Source organism: Nerophis lumbriciformis, linkage group LG20 (assembly GCF_033978685.3).
Source record: "Nerophis lumbriciformis linkage group LG20, RoL_Nlum_v2.1, whole genome shotgun sequence".
NCBI lineage: Eukaryota > Metazoa > Chordata > Actinopteri > Syngnathiformes > Syngnathidae > Nerophis > Nerophis lumbriciformis.
Window position 1 is genome coordinate 4,565,001 of NC_084567.2, and position 17,372 is coordinate 4,582,372.

At 39.8% G+C, this 17,372-nt stretch overlaps 1 protein-coding gene across 3 annotated transcripts in view; it reads right to left on the reverse strand.

Moving 5' to 3' along the window:
* The window catches only part of LOC133619229 (uncharacterized), a 54,339-nt gene that overhangs the window by 6,835 nt on the left and 30,132 nt on the right, over positions 1-17,372 (reverse strand). Inside the window, exon 3 of one of the 3 annotated variants that reach the window (XM_072915391.1) lies at positions 9,222-9,590. The exons of 1 other annotated variant lie outside the window; for it this stretch is intronic. In XM_072915391.1, the coding sequence (XP_072771492.1) occupies positions 9,222-9,590 (369 nt within the window). Of the gene's footprint in view, positions 1-8,299; positions 9,591-17,372 lie in introns of those variants that run through there. One more of the 3 variants, XM_072915395.1, reaches the window with a different exon arrangement.

Sequence of the window (17,372 nt, forward strand, 5' to 3'; positions counted from 1 at the left end):
TATCATGACCACCCCCGAACTGTGAACCATCACTGTAGACACTTTTCACCTTTGATCACTAAAGACATTTTAACTGCTGCTGTGACCCAAGGTCACCTCCATATTTATACTGTTGACTGTCAATCAGAATGTGCAATAATGTTATGTTACTTACTGTGCCTTGTATATGCATGTTTATTTTTAGCTAAGTACCGTGTGACTTGTTGAAGGGTGGACTAGCAAAGTAAGATTTTCATTGTACGGCAAACTGTCTGTTTAACTGTGCATATGACAATAAACAATCTTGAATCTTAAATTTTTTTAAAGGCACATTGTCCCGTGCAGGATAATAGCGAGTACAGTTGCATCCCTACTATTTACTAGCACAGTATCTTGTAACAGACATTTCCACCATGTTTGATGGAGGTAATATATGCTCACAGCTGACTGCATACTTGCCAACCCTCCCGGAAAATCCGGGAGACTCCCGAAATTCAGCGCCTCTCCCGAAAACCTCCCGGGACAAATTTTCTCCCGAAAATCTCCCGAAATTCAGGCGGACTCAGGTCCGCTAACCCACAATATAAACAGCGTGCCTGCCCAATCACGTTATAATTGTAGAATGATGGAGGGCGAGTTCTTGGTTTCTTATGTGGGTTTATTGTTGGGCAGTTTCATTAACGTCCTCCCAGCGCGGCAACAACACACAACAACAGCAGTCACGTTTTTGTCTACCGTAAAGCAGTTCATCTGCCGTAAACAGCAATGTTGTGACACTCTTAAACAGGACAATACTGCCATCTAGTGCATTTGATGAAAGCACTTTTGTGCGTGCCACACAGCAATGCATCATCAGAGAGGGTGTTCAGCATGGTTCGAAAAATGGTGACAGAGAATAGAACAAGGATGGACAATTCAACCCTTAACTCAACAATGAGTAGATGAGTGTTATGTGTGTGTATATATGTGTAAATAAATGAACACTGAAATTCAAGTATTTATTTTATATATATATATATATATATATATATATATATATATATATATATATATATATATATATATATATATAATAAAAAAATATACATTTATAGCTAGAATTCACTGAAAGTCAAGTATTTCTTATATATATATATATATATATATATATATATATATATATATATATATATATATATATATATATATGTATGTGTGGGGAAAAAAAAAATCACAAGACTATTTCATCTCTACAGGCCTGTTTCATGAGGGGGGTACCCTCAATCAACAGGAGATGATTGAGGGTAAAAAAAATAAAAAAATCTCCTGATGATTGAGGGTACCCCCCCTCATGAAACAGGCCTGTAGAGATGAAATAGTCTTGTGATTTTTTTTCCCACACATACATATATTGCGCTCTACTACGGTATCGAGCACTATTTTTTGGATAACCTTATTAAGACATATATATATATATATATATGAAATACTTGACTTGGTGAATTCTAGCTGTAAATATACTCCTCCTGTCTTAACCACGCCCCCAACCACCCCCCTCCTCCCGCCCCCCCCCCGATATCGGAGGTCTCAAGGTTGGCAAGTATGAAACTGTCACTTTGTTCATGTCTATAATTGTGTTTACTAGAGGTGTAACGGTACAGGTAACCCACGCTTCGGTCCGTACCTGCTTTTAGGACCACAGTTTTGCTTCTTTTTCCGTACATTTTGTGGGTGTAAAGAGAACAACCATTTTTCCTCTCAAAGTTCTTAGGTTTTTTTTTTATTGTCATCACAAACATTCTGCAGGAAACAAAGTATCAGTGGTGTACTGAATACGATAAGATTGATACTTTAAGTTTACATTTACTAAACAATGTTTTAAAAGTTGATTATTTCAAGGACAAAATGTTTTTATCCACAAACTCAAAAATGATTAAAAAAAAAGTGTCTGCAGAGTTTTTTAGTACAAACCCCGTTTCCATGAGTTGGGAAATTGTGTTAGATGCAGGCCCGGCCCTAACCAATCTGGCGCCCTAGGCAAGATTTTAGGTGGCGCCCCCCCACATCGGCAGTGAAGTGTATATACTCACAAGAACCCGAATAGCTTTGTCTTTGACCTTTTTTTTTTTTACTTACAACTATACCTAATATATAAAGGGGTGGAAAAGTGACGATTACCTGCAGGGCAAACATTAGCTAACCAGAAGGCAATATAACAATGTAAACAAAAAACACCTGCTTAAAAGATCTAATACAAACATTTATATGCACGTACAACACTTAGAACTTTTAGCATATCAGTATGTGGAATTAAATTATGGAATGGATTAAGTAAAGAAGTTAAAAATTGTACTGATATGATCCAGTTTAAGAGGTTGTTCAAAATAATAGTGCTTACAGAGTACAAAGAAGAAGAATTATGAGAAATACTTTCAACCTTATTGAAAATAAGATATTCTTCATCTCAGTATGTTAATAATGACTGAATTAATTAATTAATGACATATTACAAAACTGTTGTATACTAATTCATAGATGTTATTTTATTATATAAAAAGGTCAGTAAATGATTCTATATATTTGTAAACGCTTTGAAGTGGGAAAGGGGTAGGATTAAATAAGCTTTGCTTCTTCCTACTCCTTTTCGGGCATGATGTAAAATGAAATGATATGAAATTGTGTGATGTATTATGATGTAAGTGTGTTCATGTTCCAAATAAACTAAAGAAAGAAAGAAATGTCCCTGAGGAATGTAAGGTGGGAGTACTGTAATTACCTAACGTTACATTATTATTTTCCATAACAATTTAGCCCCCTCCACAATATTAACCCGACGTTAAAACAGAACTAGCTATTTATTGATTAGCAATTGCCGAATCATGTAACATTAGCTTAATGCTAAAAAGCCAGGGTACTATCACATTCTGTAACAGACAAATAATTTCATGTAGGCTAACGTTACCTACCTGCTACCTCTGTCTTTTCTCGTTTCTCCTCCTCTTCTTTTCTCTTTTTTCTTCCCTGGGCACCTGACAGTTTTGGCATCTTGTGTTGATTTTTTGATGTGGTGACGTCCAAAAAGAGTCATGATACGCGAAGGGAGGGGGCGCACCGTGCGGGGGGAGGAGGGGGGGGCGTAATGTTGTAACAAATAATATTTCTATTAAATAGGCTTTACTTTGCATTTTAATTAACGTGGGATTATTTTTTGTATTTAGAAATAATAGTACCAAATTTTTTTTATTTTTTTTTTCTCCAACATTTGTGGCACTGGCGTGGCGCCCCCTGATGGACGGCGCCCTTAGCATTTGCCTATACGGCCTATGCCACGGGCCGGCCCTGGTTAGATGTAAATATAAACGGAATACAATGATTTGCAAATCCTTTTCAACCCATATTCAGTTGAATGCACTACAAAGACAACATATTTGATGTTCAAACTCATAAACTTTTTTTTTTTTTTTTGCAAATGATAATTAACTTAGAATTTCATGGCTGCAACACGTGACAAAGTAGTTGGGAAAGGGCATGTTCACCACCGTGTTACATCACCTTTTCTTTTAACAACACCCAATAAACGATTGGGAACTGAGGAAACTAATTGTTGAAGCTTTGAAAGTGGAATTCTTTCCCATTCTTGTTTTATGTAGAGCTTCAGTCGTTCAACAGTCCGGGGTCTCCGCTGTCGTATTTTACGCTTCATAATGCGCCGCACATTTTCGATGGGAGACAGGTCTGGACTGCAGGCGAGCCAGGAAAGTACCCGCACTCCTTTTTTACGAAGCCACGCTGTTGTAACACGTGCTGAATGTGGCTTGGCATTGTCTTGCTGAAATAAGCAGGGGCGTCCATGAAAAAGACGGCGCTTCGATGGCAGCATATGTTGTTCCAAAACCTGTATGTACCTTTCAGCATTAATGGTGCCTTCACAGATGTGTAAGTTACCCATGTCTTGGGCACTAATACACCCCCATACCATCACACATGCTGGCTTTTCAACTTTGCACCTAGAACATTCTGAATGGTTCTTTTCCCCTTTGGTCCGGATGACACGATGTCGAATATTTCCAAAACCAATTTGAAATGTGGACTCGTCAGACCACAGAACACTTTTCCACTTTGCATGAGTCCATCTTAGATGATCTCGGGCCCAGAGAAGCCGGCGGCGTTTCTGGATGTTGTTGATAAATGGCTTTCGCTTTGCATAGTAGAGCTTTAACTTGCACTTACAGATGTAGCGACCAGCTGTATTTAGTGACAGTGGTTTTCTGAAGTGTTCCTGAGCCCATGTGGTGATATCCTTTAGAGATTGATGTCGGTTTTTGACACAGTGCCGTCTGAGGGATCGAAGGTCACGGTCATTCAATGTTGGTTTCCGGCCATGCCGCTTACGTGGAGTGATTTCTCCAGATTCTCTGAACCTTTTGATGATATTATGGACCGTAGAAGTTGAAATCCCTAAATTTCTTGCAATTGCACTTTGAGAAACGTTGTTCTTAAACTGTTTGACTATTTGCTCATGCAGTTGTGGACAAAGGGGTGTACCTCGCCCCATCCTTTCTTGTGAAAGACTGAGCATTTTTTGGGAAGCTGTTTTTATACCCAATCATGGCACCCACCTGCTCCCAATTAGCCTGCACACCTGTGGGATGTTCCAAATAAGTGTTTGATGAGCATTCCTCAACTTTATCAGTATTTATTGCCACCTTTCCCAACTTCTCTGTCACGTGTTGCTGGCATCAAATTCTAAAGTTAATGATTTTTTGCAACAACAAAAAAAAAAGTTGATCAGTTTGAACATCAAATATGTTGTCTTTGTAGCATATTCAACTGAATATGGCTTGAAAAGGATTTGCAAATCATTGTATTCCGTTTATATTTACATCAAACACAATCTCCCAACTCATATGGAAACAGGGTTTGTATATGATACTGTTTAAGAACCCACGAGACAGATTGCAGATTAACGTGCTGGCTCAGCAAATGTTCCCCAGTTTTTTCTTGGAAAGTTTCGCGGATGCTACTTTGGACGCTCACGGGTATTTATTGGTCGACCTGACGCCTTTCTGTCCAGAACAATGCAGACTGAGGTCGGGTGTGCTTGCCAAAAACATAATTTGAAAAATGTCAAAGCGTGTAAAAAGGAACGGTCCTACGTTAAAGGCTCTGTACAATGCCACGTCTCAAAAACGTCGAGACATTCTGAGTTACGGCTCCCCAGACTTTATCCAGACGCTGTGTGAAATCGCTTTAAAGGGGAACATTATCACCAGACCTATGTAAGCGTCAATATATACCTTGATGTTGCAGAAAAAAGACCATATATTTTTTTAACCGATTTCCGAACTCTAAATGGGTGAATTTTGGCGAATTAAACGTCTTTCTATTATTTGCTCTCGGGAAGCAATCCGCCATTTTCTCACTTTCGTCGGTGTGTTGTCGGAGGGTGTAACAACACGAACAGGGACGGATTCAAGTTGCACCAGTGGCCCAAAGATGCGAAAGTGGCAAGAAATTGGACGAAATTTGTTCAAAATACGAGGGTGTGGGGAAAGCCGACAAAATGGTCAGTCGTTTGTTCCGCACACTTTACAGACGAAAGCTATGCTACGACAGAGATGGCAAGAATGTGTGGATATCCTGCGACACTCAAAGCAGATGCATTTCCAACCACAAAGTCAAAGAAATCTGCCGCCAGACCCCCATTGAATCTGCCGGAGTGTGTGAGCAATTCAGGGACAAAGGACCTCGGTAGCACGGCAAGCAATGGCGGCAGTTTGTTCTCGCAGACGAGCGAGCTAAACCCCCTGGATGTCTTGGCTCACACCGTCCCTTATGCCACCGAAGATGATCAAGAGAAGAATATCGACCCTAGCTTCCCTGGCCTGCTGACATCAACTCCAAAACTGGACAGATCAGCTTTCAGGAAAAGAGAGCAGATGAGGGTATGTCTACAGAGTATATTAAATGATGAAAACTTTATTCATTACTTGCGGTTTTACGTAAATTATTATACATAAACTGTGTTTACCAATAATTTAGCTTAAAAACATTTATTTTTTTCAATCATTCGAGTACATTCGGGTAGTCTTGTGTAATGCAGTATTTTGTGTCTATTTAGGTATGGTTAACCTGAGTGCTGAAATCGTGGAAAAATATATGTTCTTAGCGCCTGAAATGGGCTGTCTGCACTCTCAAAGTGCATGTTGTTGCCAAATGTATTTCATATGCTGTAAACCTAGTTCATAGTTGTTAGTTTCCTTTAATGCCAAACAAACACATACCAATCGTTGGTTAGAAGGCGATCGCCGAATTCGTCCTCGCTTTCTCCCGTGTCGCTGGCTGTCGTGTCGTTTTCGCTTGCATACGGTTCAAACCGATATGGCTCAATAGCTTCAGTTTCTTCTTCAATTTCGTTTTCGCTACCTGCCTCCACACTACAACCATCCGTTTCAATACATGCGTAATCTGTTGAATCGCTTAAGCCGCTGAAATCCGAGTCTGAATCCGAGCTAATGTCGCTATAGCTTGCTGTTCTTTCCGCCATGTTTGTTTGTGTTGGCTTCACTATGTGACGTGACAGGAAAATGGACGGGTGTATATAACGATGGTTAAAATCAGGCACTTTGAAGCTTTTTTTAGGGATATTGCGTGATGGGTAAAATTTTGAAAAAAACTTCGAAAAATAAAATAAGCCACTGGGAAGTGATTTTTAATGGTTTTAACCATTCTGAAATTGTGATAATGTTCCCCTTTAAACATTCTGAAGGGTAATGTGCCCTTATCTCAGTCTCAATTTGCTAAACTTAAAAAACAAAAGAAAATCATCAGACTGTTGGCGGATAAAAGGATGGGACTGAAACGCAAACGCCAGACTCTGATGAAACAGTCGGGCGGTTTTCTTTTACCCTTGCTCTCTACAATCGTACCGTTTCTAGGGAATCTTATCGGAGGATTGACCGGAAAAGATTGAAGATGAAAAATGTGCAAAAAATGTTTCTCCTATCCCCCCAAAAAGTCAATCGTCTGACTCGACCGGAGCAGACCATCAGACACTCGGCGGAGGACGATCTGGACGCTAAAATGAGAGTTGTCTTAAACGAACCTCATGAAAGAATAAAAAGATACGATACCCCGCTGCAGAGATATCTTAGCCTGGGGAAGCAGGGGCAACGGGAGGAGAAAAGGATGACTGTGACTTTACACAAGGATTCGAGGGGTGACCCGTGGAACGACACTGAGGATAAACCGGGGAACACTGACGGGGAGTCGGATGATATCACGATGATCGAAGTTATGAAAAACCTCCCCTAGCGCGATCGTAACAACGCCGAGTACGTTATGAAAAAACTATCCGAGAATGATAAGGGGTGGACCGCGAAAGGAGAAGTTGTGGTACAATATCCGGTCAGAACGATTTTCCAAAAAGCGCAAGATGCTTTGAGGGTAGTAATCAAAATAATCGTCTCATGCTGCTTCCTTAATTCCCTCACATATTAATTGTCCCCCCAACAACGTGACCAAATTATATTCCCCACTCAATTGACATGGGTTTGTAACAAAAATAAAGTTAACATAAACTTGCATGAATTAACCCAAGGAAATACCTTTTAATCACATTATGTGTACAATATGAACTTATCTTTATGCATTGTATGTATTTATTCTCACCATCTATGACATTATATATCAAATATACATGTTGCTTCTGTCAGCAGCTACACTGACATTGATGTGTCTCTGACAACTGAACACATTTTTATAACTTGTAACAAAATGTGTTTATACAGTAACCTGCTCACATGAGTCAGATCACAGCAGGGGTGTCAAACTCATTTTAGCTCAGGGGCCGCATGGAGGAAAATCTATTTCCACGTGGGCGGGACGGGTAAAATCATGGCATGATAACTTAAAAATACAACATGACAAAGTCAAAGAGTAAAAGTTGGCAGTTTGTTATGCAAACAGTTACCCAGCATCACTTATGCGTCGACGTCAGTTTTGATACATGTCAACTTTGCAGTGAAAAAGGGTGTAGTGCAGGTTTTTGAGCGTGCACAAACTTGACACATGAGGCCCCAGGTCCCTGGACTGAAGAAGGAGTAACCAAGCACTTGAAGCATCATCTATCTTACTGTTCAGGAAGGTTTCAGATACAGAGAAGACATGGGGTCATGAGTGGATAAGATTATGCTTTAACTAATCCAAGTTTGTACGAATACCTCAGATATTTGTGAAAGAAGCAGTGAGGAGGTCCTGGGTAGGGTGGATGTCACCACATATGAGCAACATACCACAAACTAAACAGCTAATTGGTTATTTTCCCTTGTGAGTTCTTATGTTTTACTGTGTCTGCATTATGTAGGAACCTTTTACAGCACACTGAACAACTAAATGGTTTTTCACCTGTGTGTGTTCTCATGTGTTGAGTCAAACGGTTCTTAATAGAAAAGTTTTCACCACATATTGAACAGTTGCATGTTATTTGACCTGTGTGTGTTCTCATGTGTTGAGTCTAATTGCAATTATGAGAAAATATTCTACCACAAACTGAACAAGCTGTTGCCACAAACTGAACATTTAAATGTTTTTCTCCTGTGTGTGTTCTCATCTGTCGACTCAAATAGCTATTTTGAGATAAGCTTTTACCACAAACTGAACAATTAAATGTTTTTTTAACTGTGTGTTCTCATGTGTTCAGTTAAATTGCAATTTCGAGAAATGTTTTTACCACAAACTGAACAAGTAAATGTTTTTTCACCTGTGTGATCTCATGTGTCGACTCAAATGGACATTTTGACAAAAGCTTTTGCCACAAACTGAACAATTAAATGGTTTTTCACCTGTGTGTGTTCTCATGTGTTGAGTCAAACTGCAATTTTGAGAAAAGCTTTTGCTACAAACTGAACAATTAAATGGTTTTTCACCTGTGTGTGTTCTCATGTGTTGAGTCAAACTGAAATGTTGAGAAAAGCTTTTGCTACAAACTGAACAATTAAAAGGTTTTTCACCTGTGTGTGTTCTCATGTGTTGAGTCAACTTGCGATTTTGAAAAAAGCTTTTGCCACAAACTGAACACTTAAATGGTTTTTCACCTGTGTGTGTTCTCATGTGTTCAGTCAAATTGCACTTAACAGAAAAGCTTTTGCCACAAACTGAACAATAAAATGGTTTTTAACCTGTGTGTGTTCTCATGTGTCGAGTCAAAAGGCTCTTTTTAGTAAAACTTTCAGCACAAACTGAGCAGCTCAAACATGTTTTACCTCTCTTCTTTGTAGAGCATTCAGAGTGTTTGTTGTCAGTGTGAGTCCTCATATCACCTTCACAGTCTTTATCGCTGCTCAAAGTTACTTCAACCTCCTCTTCAGCCTCACTATCTGATAGTGGAGCTAAGAGGTTGTCTACTTGTGGTTTCTCTTCATCATCTTCAGTCTTCACAGAGAGAATACTCAGTGGAAACTTGGTGTAATCAGCTTCCTCTCGTCCTAGAAGACACTCTCCCTCCTGAGTGATGCAGAGTTCCTCCTCTTCCTTTTTAATGCAGGGTGGTTGTGGAGTCTCCTGCTTCAAAGTGGAGCTCCCCCCTAACTGAGGAGAAACTTCTTCTGGATTACCGATCAGCTGCTGGACGTCTGCAAGACACAAACAACAAAAACACACTTTCTTCTATGTACTGTATGTGTGTGTAGTAGGGTTGTACAGTATACTGCTACTAATAAAGTATCGTGGTACTAATAAATTGAAATCAGAACTATAGCACCTTTGAAAAGTACCGGTACCGTTCTTTCATCTGAATGAAATGATGGTGACTACAGAGCCGAGGCGCATGATGTTGAGTGTGTCAAAACGCACACACATATATATATATATATATATATATATATATATATATATATATATATATATATATATATATATATATATTTCATGTATATATACACATATATTGATATACTATACATAATATTAATGGGACGGCGTGGCGTTTCCAGTGAGGGTTGGACTCCGCCAAGGCTGCCCTTTGTCGCCCATTCTGTTCATAACTTTTATGGACAGAATTTCTAGGCGCAGTCAAGGCGTTGAGGGGATCTGGTTTGGTGGCTGCAGGATTAGGTCTCTGCTTTTTGCAGATGATGTGGTCCTGATGGCTTCACCTGGCCAGGATCTTCAGCTCTCACTGGATCGGTTCGCAGCCGAGTGTGAAGCGACTGGGATGAGAATCAGCACCTCCAAGTCCGAGTCCATGGTTCTCGCCTGGAAAAGGGTGGAGTGCCATCTCCGGGTTGGGGAGGAGATCTTGCTTCAAGTGGAGGAGTTCAGGTACGTCGGAGTCTTGTTCACGAGTGAGAGAAGAGTGGATCGTGAGATTGACAGGCGGATCGGTGCGGCGTCTTCAGTAATGCAGACGTGTTGAAGAAGGAGCTGAGCCGGAAGGCAAAGCTCTCAATTTACCGGTCAATCTACGTTCCCATCCTCACCTATGGTCATGAGCTTTGGGTTATGACCGAAATGACAAGATCACGGGTACAAGCGGCCCAAATGAGTTTCCTTCGCCGGGTGGCGGGTCTCTCCCTTAGAGATAGGGTGAGAAGCTCTGTCATCCGTGAGGAGCTCAAAGTAAAGTCACATGGAGAGGAACCAGATGAGGTGGTTCGGGTGTCTGGTCAGGATGCCACCCGAACGCCTCCCTAGGGAGGTGTTTAGGGCACGTCCGACCGGTAGGAGGCCACGGGGAAGACCCAGGACACGTTGGGAAGACTATGTCTCCTGGCTGGCCCTGGACGAAGTGGCTGGGAAGAGGGAAGTCTGGGCTTCTCTGCTTAGGCTGCTGTTCCTGCGACCTGACCACGGATAAGCAGAAAAAGATGGATGGATGGGAAGGCGTGGCTCAGTCGGTAGAGCGGCTGTGCCAGCAACTTGAAGGTTTCCGGTTTGATCCCCAGCTTCCCAAATGCCACAATTTAAGTCATGGCTGTATAACACCCAGCACGGTAAGCTCCAGTGTCTCCCTCTTCTCTGGAGGAGGGTCTGGCGATCGAGACTAGCTCCAGTGCGACCTGTTCAGCAGCAGCAGGAGGAGGAGGAGGTTGACTAAATGGCAGGACACCTCTGCCTCTGTTTCACTTTATGTTGCTGGTAAATAATATGGTTGTAGTAGTAGGCTAAAGTTAAATTATTTAGTATGCCCTAATTAAAGGGGCAGAGCTTTAAGAGACATTTTAGCTTTTATATTTTATAAGATATATTTTTTGTAAGAACCACAATTAATAAATATATTTCAGTGAATCACTAATTGTTCAAATCTGTATATAAATATGTACATAAAGTGTTGTAATTATATTCCAACTCCGCGTTCTTCTTGGTCATCGCCGCTGCCGCCCCCACCCCCCGACCACACTACCACAAATAGATGCCTGTCCTGTGGGAAACACTGGAATGTGTGTGTGAATGTGGAAATAGTGTCAAAGCGCTTTGAGTACCTTGAAGTATAACCCATTTACCATTTAATATATATACACATATTATATTTATATATACCGGCCGGCGACAGCCTGACGCCAGATGAAGTCAACAAAAATAGTATTTCATCAATTAGTTGAAGTTTAAAACTACAGGGTGTATTAAATGTTTACTTTCTACAATATTCTAACAAGGCACATAACAAGAATGCAAATGATTAGAATATTATTTGGCAACTTTGGACTTCCCAATCCAAAGTTGAGAGTAATGAAATGATTCTTGTTCTTTATTACCTCCAATCCTCTGCACGTTGATGTAGACATGTGGTCCAGTCTTCTCTTCACATCTCTTACTCTTCCCCAACATCTCTTCTTTCACATCATTCTTTTCTTTACACAAGCGCTTGTTTTGCTCTTCCACTTTCTTCATTTGACTTTTGCATTCTTTCATCTCCTCTGATGTGAACTCCACTGCCTTCTTCAAGCTAACAATCATGGCGGCTCTTTCTTTACATTCTTCAACAAGGTCGGCACTTTTTTCAGGGCTTGAAGTAGTTTTCTAATGACAAAACTTCAAGTCACTCACCTTCATCTTTCGTCTTTATCTCCGTTGGTGATTTGCTGGAAGTTGATTCTCTTTCATGTTCTCTTTTAGCGGACGTCGCCATCTTAGCATAGCAGTAGTCGTCCATCTTCTATCACGTCTTCAATCTTCACTTCACATATCGCTCCAAACTCAATGCACGTTTCGTGGCTTTGGAAAATACCAATTGAGATATTTGTTGCTATATTTGCTGTGAATCATATGACTTTAAGATCGGGAATTCGAAGAATCTCCGAACAACCATAGCATGCGGTCCTCCTCTTTTTTGCTTCCCTTCAAGTACATTTGCGCATGCGCTAGAAGTCAGCAACTTCTGTTTCCTATTCCATAGCAGTTATTTTTCAAAATAAAGGCATTTTTATCTTGTTTAAAAACAATGTTTAGCAAAAGTATCTAACATCAAATAATGGACAACTACTGTTTGAAAATAAAATATATATATATATACAAGCACGTGCACAGACTTTTTCCATGGCTGTTGTTCAAACCAGAAAAAGGGCAAATATCGAGGAAAAAAATCCTACATTTTAAATACTACAAGTAACACAGAAATATTTTCAACTAACTTAGTTATATATATATATGTGTGTGTGTGTGTGTGTGTATATATATATATATATATATATATATATATATATATGTGTATATATATATATCTACATATATATATATATATACATATATACATATATATATATACATATATATATGTGTATATATATATATATACATATATATATGTGTATATATATATATATATATACATATATATATATATATATATATATATATATATATATGTCTTAATAAGGTTATCCAAAAAATAGTGCTCGATACCGTAGTAGAGCGCAATATATGTATGTGTGGGGGAAAAAAAAGAAGAAGAAAAAAAAAAAAAAAAAAAAAAAAGAAAAAGAGATGAAATAGTCTTGTGATTTTTTTCCCCCACACATACATATATATATATATATATACATATATATATATATACATATATATACATACATATATATACATATATATACATACATACATACATATATATACATATATATATACATTGATACATACATATATATTTATATATATATATACTAGAGATGCGCGGATAGGCAATTTATTTCATCCGCAACCGCGTCAGAAAGTCGTCAACCATCCGCCATCCACCCGATGTAACGTTTGATCAGAACTGCACCCGCCCGCCATCCGCCCGCCCGAAGTTTTATTTACGGAGGCAATAATTGAGCATGGATTTCCAATCGCACTGGCTGATCACATGGGACAGTTAAATGTTTGTAATGCAACCTTTAAAAATCATTACGCGGTGATCGCGGTCCCAAAAATAAACTTTTCTTGCATGATAATGTCCAGAAAAATTCGCTTTATATTACTATAGAGTCCTTTTAACGAATGAGTTTGATGGTTTATCACAAACCTTAAATGAAATAAGTCCTTTGTTCTCCTGCACCATGCGCTTTGGCCTTGCTTCGTGTTTGGTGCGCAATCCTGTCGGCTGTATTTCACAGCACGACATACTGTTAAGTGTTTATACTATTTATGCTTTCAAGTCCAAGTTGAAGAAATCTTGTTAAATGTTGACAGCATAACTACCAAAATACAGAAGTATGTCCTTAATATTTTTGCAGTGCTATTTCTGTTGAAAAGTTAAAATGATTACATTAGAGATGTGATGTGCCACTTTTCAAGTGTCTGATGGCTTAAATTAATTTTCATTAATTTTTCATATTTTGAATTCTTTTGAAAGGCTTACAAAAAAACTACATTTGAATTGTAATTCCATGCTATTGACAGGACTATTAATTTTAATGAAGTTAGCTTACCATGTTTACAGTATGATAATTGTGATAGAAATGTGAATTTTAGGCACAGAATATTTTTTACAATTGAACAAGGCAGTAGATTATACAAGCTTGGACAGAAAGTTAATAATGACACCAATTTTTTTTTTTTATGGAATTGTTTAGTACTGTTTTACCATTTGTTTACTGTAAAAAGTGTTTATACTGTTTATACTTTCAATTAACAAACTGAAGTCTTGTGAAAGGTTGACAGGATAACTGGCATTAACTGTCAAAATAATTTCAAACTATTGAAGTTAGCTTACAGAATAAACATGTCAATCAACCCATATGATTTTTGCTGTAATATTTTTGTTTTGAAAAGTCACTGTGACTGATAGAAAAGTGATGGTTTTAGCAACATTTTAACCTGTCTGAATGCTAATAATCATTTTGCGTCGGGGGGCGAAGCCCTGAACCCTCCACCAGGACTTTGTCCTGGACCTACCGGGGCCAGCGGCCCTTGGACCCTGGCTACTAGGTTTTTCTGATTTCAAAAGTTGGCAGGTATGGTGAGGTTATAAAGCTTTTGCCTGTTAAAGAAAGGAGACTGATCCAATGCAGCACAGACTTTCGCGTGCCACGCTGTCACGACCCAGACGCACACCAGTGCGCAATCATATGGGAGCCGCGCTGAGCGCACCTCCAAGCGCATCTCGCTGCCGGCGACGGCCGGGTATGGGCCCACGCTCCAGCGCCATCCATTTTCAGGGCTAGTTGATTCGGCAGGTGGGTTGTTACACACTCCTTAGCGGGTTCCGACTTCCATGGCCACCGTCCTGCTCTCTATATCAACCAGGGTGAGCCCCACCCCTTTCGTGAGCGCACTGCGCGCGGAGTGACCCCTGTTACGCGCCCCCGGCAACAGGGGTGGCGGGCAGGTAAGCTGCGCGGGCGGAGCGCGCGGAGTGACCCATGTTACGAGCCCCCGGCCACGGGGGTGGCGGGCAGGTAAGCTGCTTACCTGCTGCGCGTGACGCCGGCCGCGGCGAAGGCGGACGAGGCGGGGTGTCGGTGCGGTGGGCGCGGTGGTGACCCTGGACGTGCGTCGGGCCCTTCTCGCGGATCGCCTCAGCTACGGCTCCCGGTGGGGCCCTCTCGGGGGAAGGGGCCTCGGTCCCGGACCCCGGCGAGGTGTCCCTTCTCCGCTCCGTAAAAGTGTCCATCTCTTTTCTTTTTTTTTCTTCTGTTGTGGCATATGCTGCAGGTGCCTGCTCGTTTTTCGTATGTGGGTAACAACATTTAACTATGTATATATATTTCCCAATTGGTTTAACTGCCACCCGCAAAAAAAAAAAAAAAAAAAAAAAAAAAAAATCTAATTAACCCGCCCGACCCGACCCACGCGCGGATAAAATCTTATTTTTTTAAATTTCATCCGCCCGATCCGCGGATAATCCGCGGACTCCGCGGTTGTGCCCGCAAACCGCGCATCTCTAATATATACACATATACACACACATATATATATATATATATATATATATATATATATATATATATATATATATATATATATATATATATATATATATATATATATATACTGTATGTGTATATATATAATAAAATACATATATATCTCAAGGTTGGCAAGTATGACTGTGATACATAGTGTATCGTGAAGTCATTGCCAATACCTCGTCAAGGGCTGGACAATTATGGAAAAACATAATAATCACAATATATTTTGAGTGATTTTGGAATCACGATAAATAACAAAATGATTTATTGATTTGATATGATCTAAAAGATCAACCAGATATACATTAGTAACAAATAAATAACACGTAAAAAAACAAACATAGTAACAATAAATTAAAAATGATTATAGCATTTTTTCCCCCCAACTCTTGATTAGCAGTCTATTTTCTCTCTTCGTAGCGTTTGATGGACGCTACGTCACTACATGGGTCGAAAAATAGCTAAGCTGCAGGAATCACTACGTGTTCAAAAAGGAGCGAGGCTAACGCCACACTACTGGGAACTGTAGTTAAGCTACATAGCGTCGCTACTTGTTGTGCACTACTGCCCATCACTCATTCTAACTCCTAAATAAACGCTAGCAAAAGTCAGCTAACAATGCAGGTAATGGGGATGCACTCTATTTCTTTTATAAAAAAAAAAAATCTAACAAAATATCCAGCAACTTTTTATATACACGCTGTAAGTATATATGTAATGTAATAACAGGCACATTCATAATAACATGTAATATTTACGTATTTTCATCATTTGTTATCATTTTAAGCAAACGGCGGCACATTATTTTCACAGACGCATCACAACGTTTGCTATTTCCTTCAACAACACCACCAACAATTACTAATAAAGGCAGACTTCATGAGTGCCATCAAATAACACTTTTGGACAAATCATGACCCAAAAACGTATATTTTTGAGCCTGAATATAAGGAGGATGAGCTACAAGTTGTAGAAGCTGAGTGATAAGCAGATCAAGCAATTAGCACTATTGCTAAGTGCTGAACAAAAAATACAAAGTATGAACATAACTAATTTCTGTAGAAACTGCCCAAATGCTGAAACTGAACTGAAATGGTGATGGAATAGGGCTGGGCAATATGGCAAAAAAAATGATCACGATTATTTTGTGCATACCATCCGATCTCGATTAATATAACGTTGTTAATGAACAAAAGACAGCTATCATGACCACCCCCGAACTGTGAACCATCACTGTAGACACTTTTCACCTTTGATCACTAAAGACATTTTAACTGCTGCTGTGACCCAAGGTCACCTCCATATTTATACTGTTGACTGTCAATCAGAATGTGCAATAATGTTATGTTACTTACTGTGCCTTGTATATGCATGTTTATTTTTAGCTAAGTACCGTGTGACTTGTTGAAGGGTGGACTAGCAAAGTAAGATTTTCATTGTACGGCAAACTGTCTGTTTAACTGTGCATATGACAATAAACAATCTTGAATCTTAAATTTTTTTAAAGGCACATTGTCCCGTGCAGGATAATAGCGAGTACAGTTGCATCCCTACTATTTACTAGCACAGTATCTTGTAACAGACATTTCCACCATGTTTGATGGAGGTAATATATGCTCACAGCTGACTGCATACTTGCCAACCCTCCCGGAAAATCCGGGAGACTCCCGAAATTCAGCGCCTCTCCCGAAAACCTCCCGGGACAAATTTTCTCCCGAAAATCTCCCGAAATTCAGGCGGACTCAGGTCCGCTAACCCACAATATAAACAGCGTACCTGCCCAATCACGTTATAATTGTAGAATGATGGAGGGCGAGTTCTTGGTTTCTTATGTGGGTTTATTGTTGGGCAGTTTCATTAACGGCCTCCCAGCGCGGCAACAACACACAACAACAGCAGTCACGTTTTTGTCTACCGTAAAGCAGTTCATCTGCCGTAAACAGCAATGTTGTGACACTCTTAAACAGGACAATACTGCCATCTAGTGCATTTGATGAAAGCACTTTTGTGCGTGCCACACAGCAATGC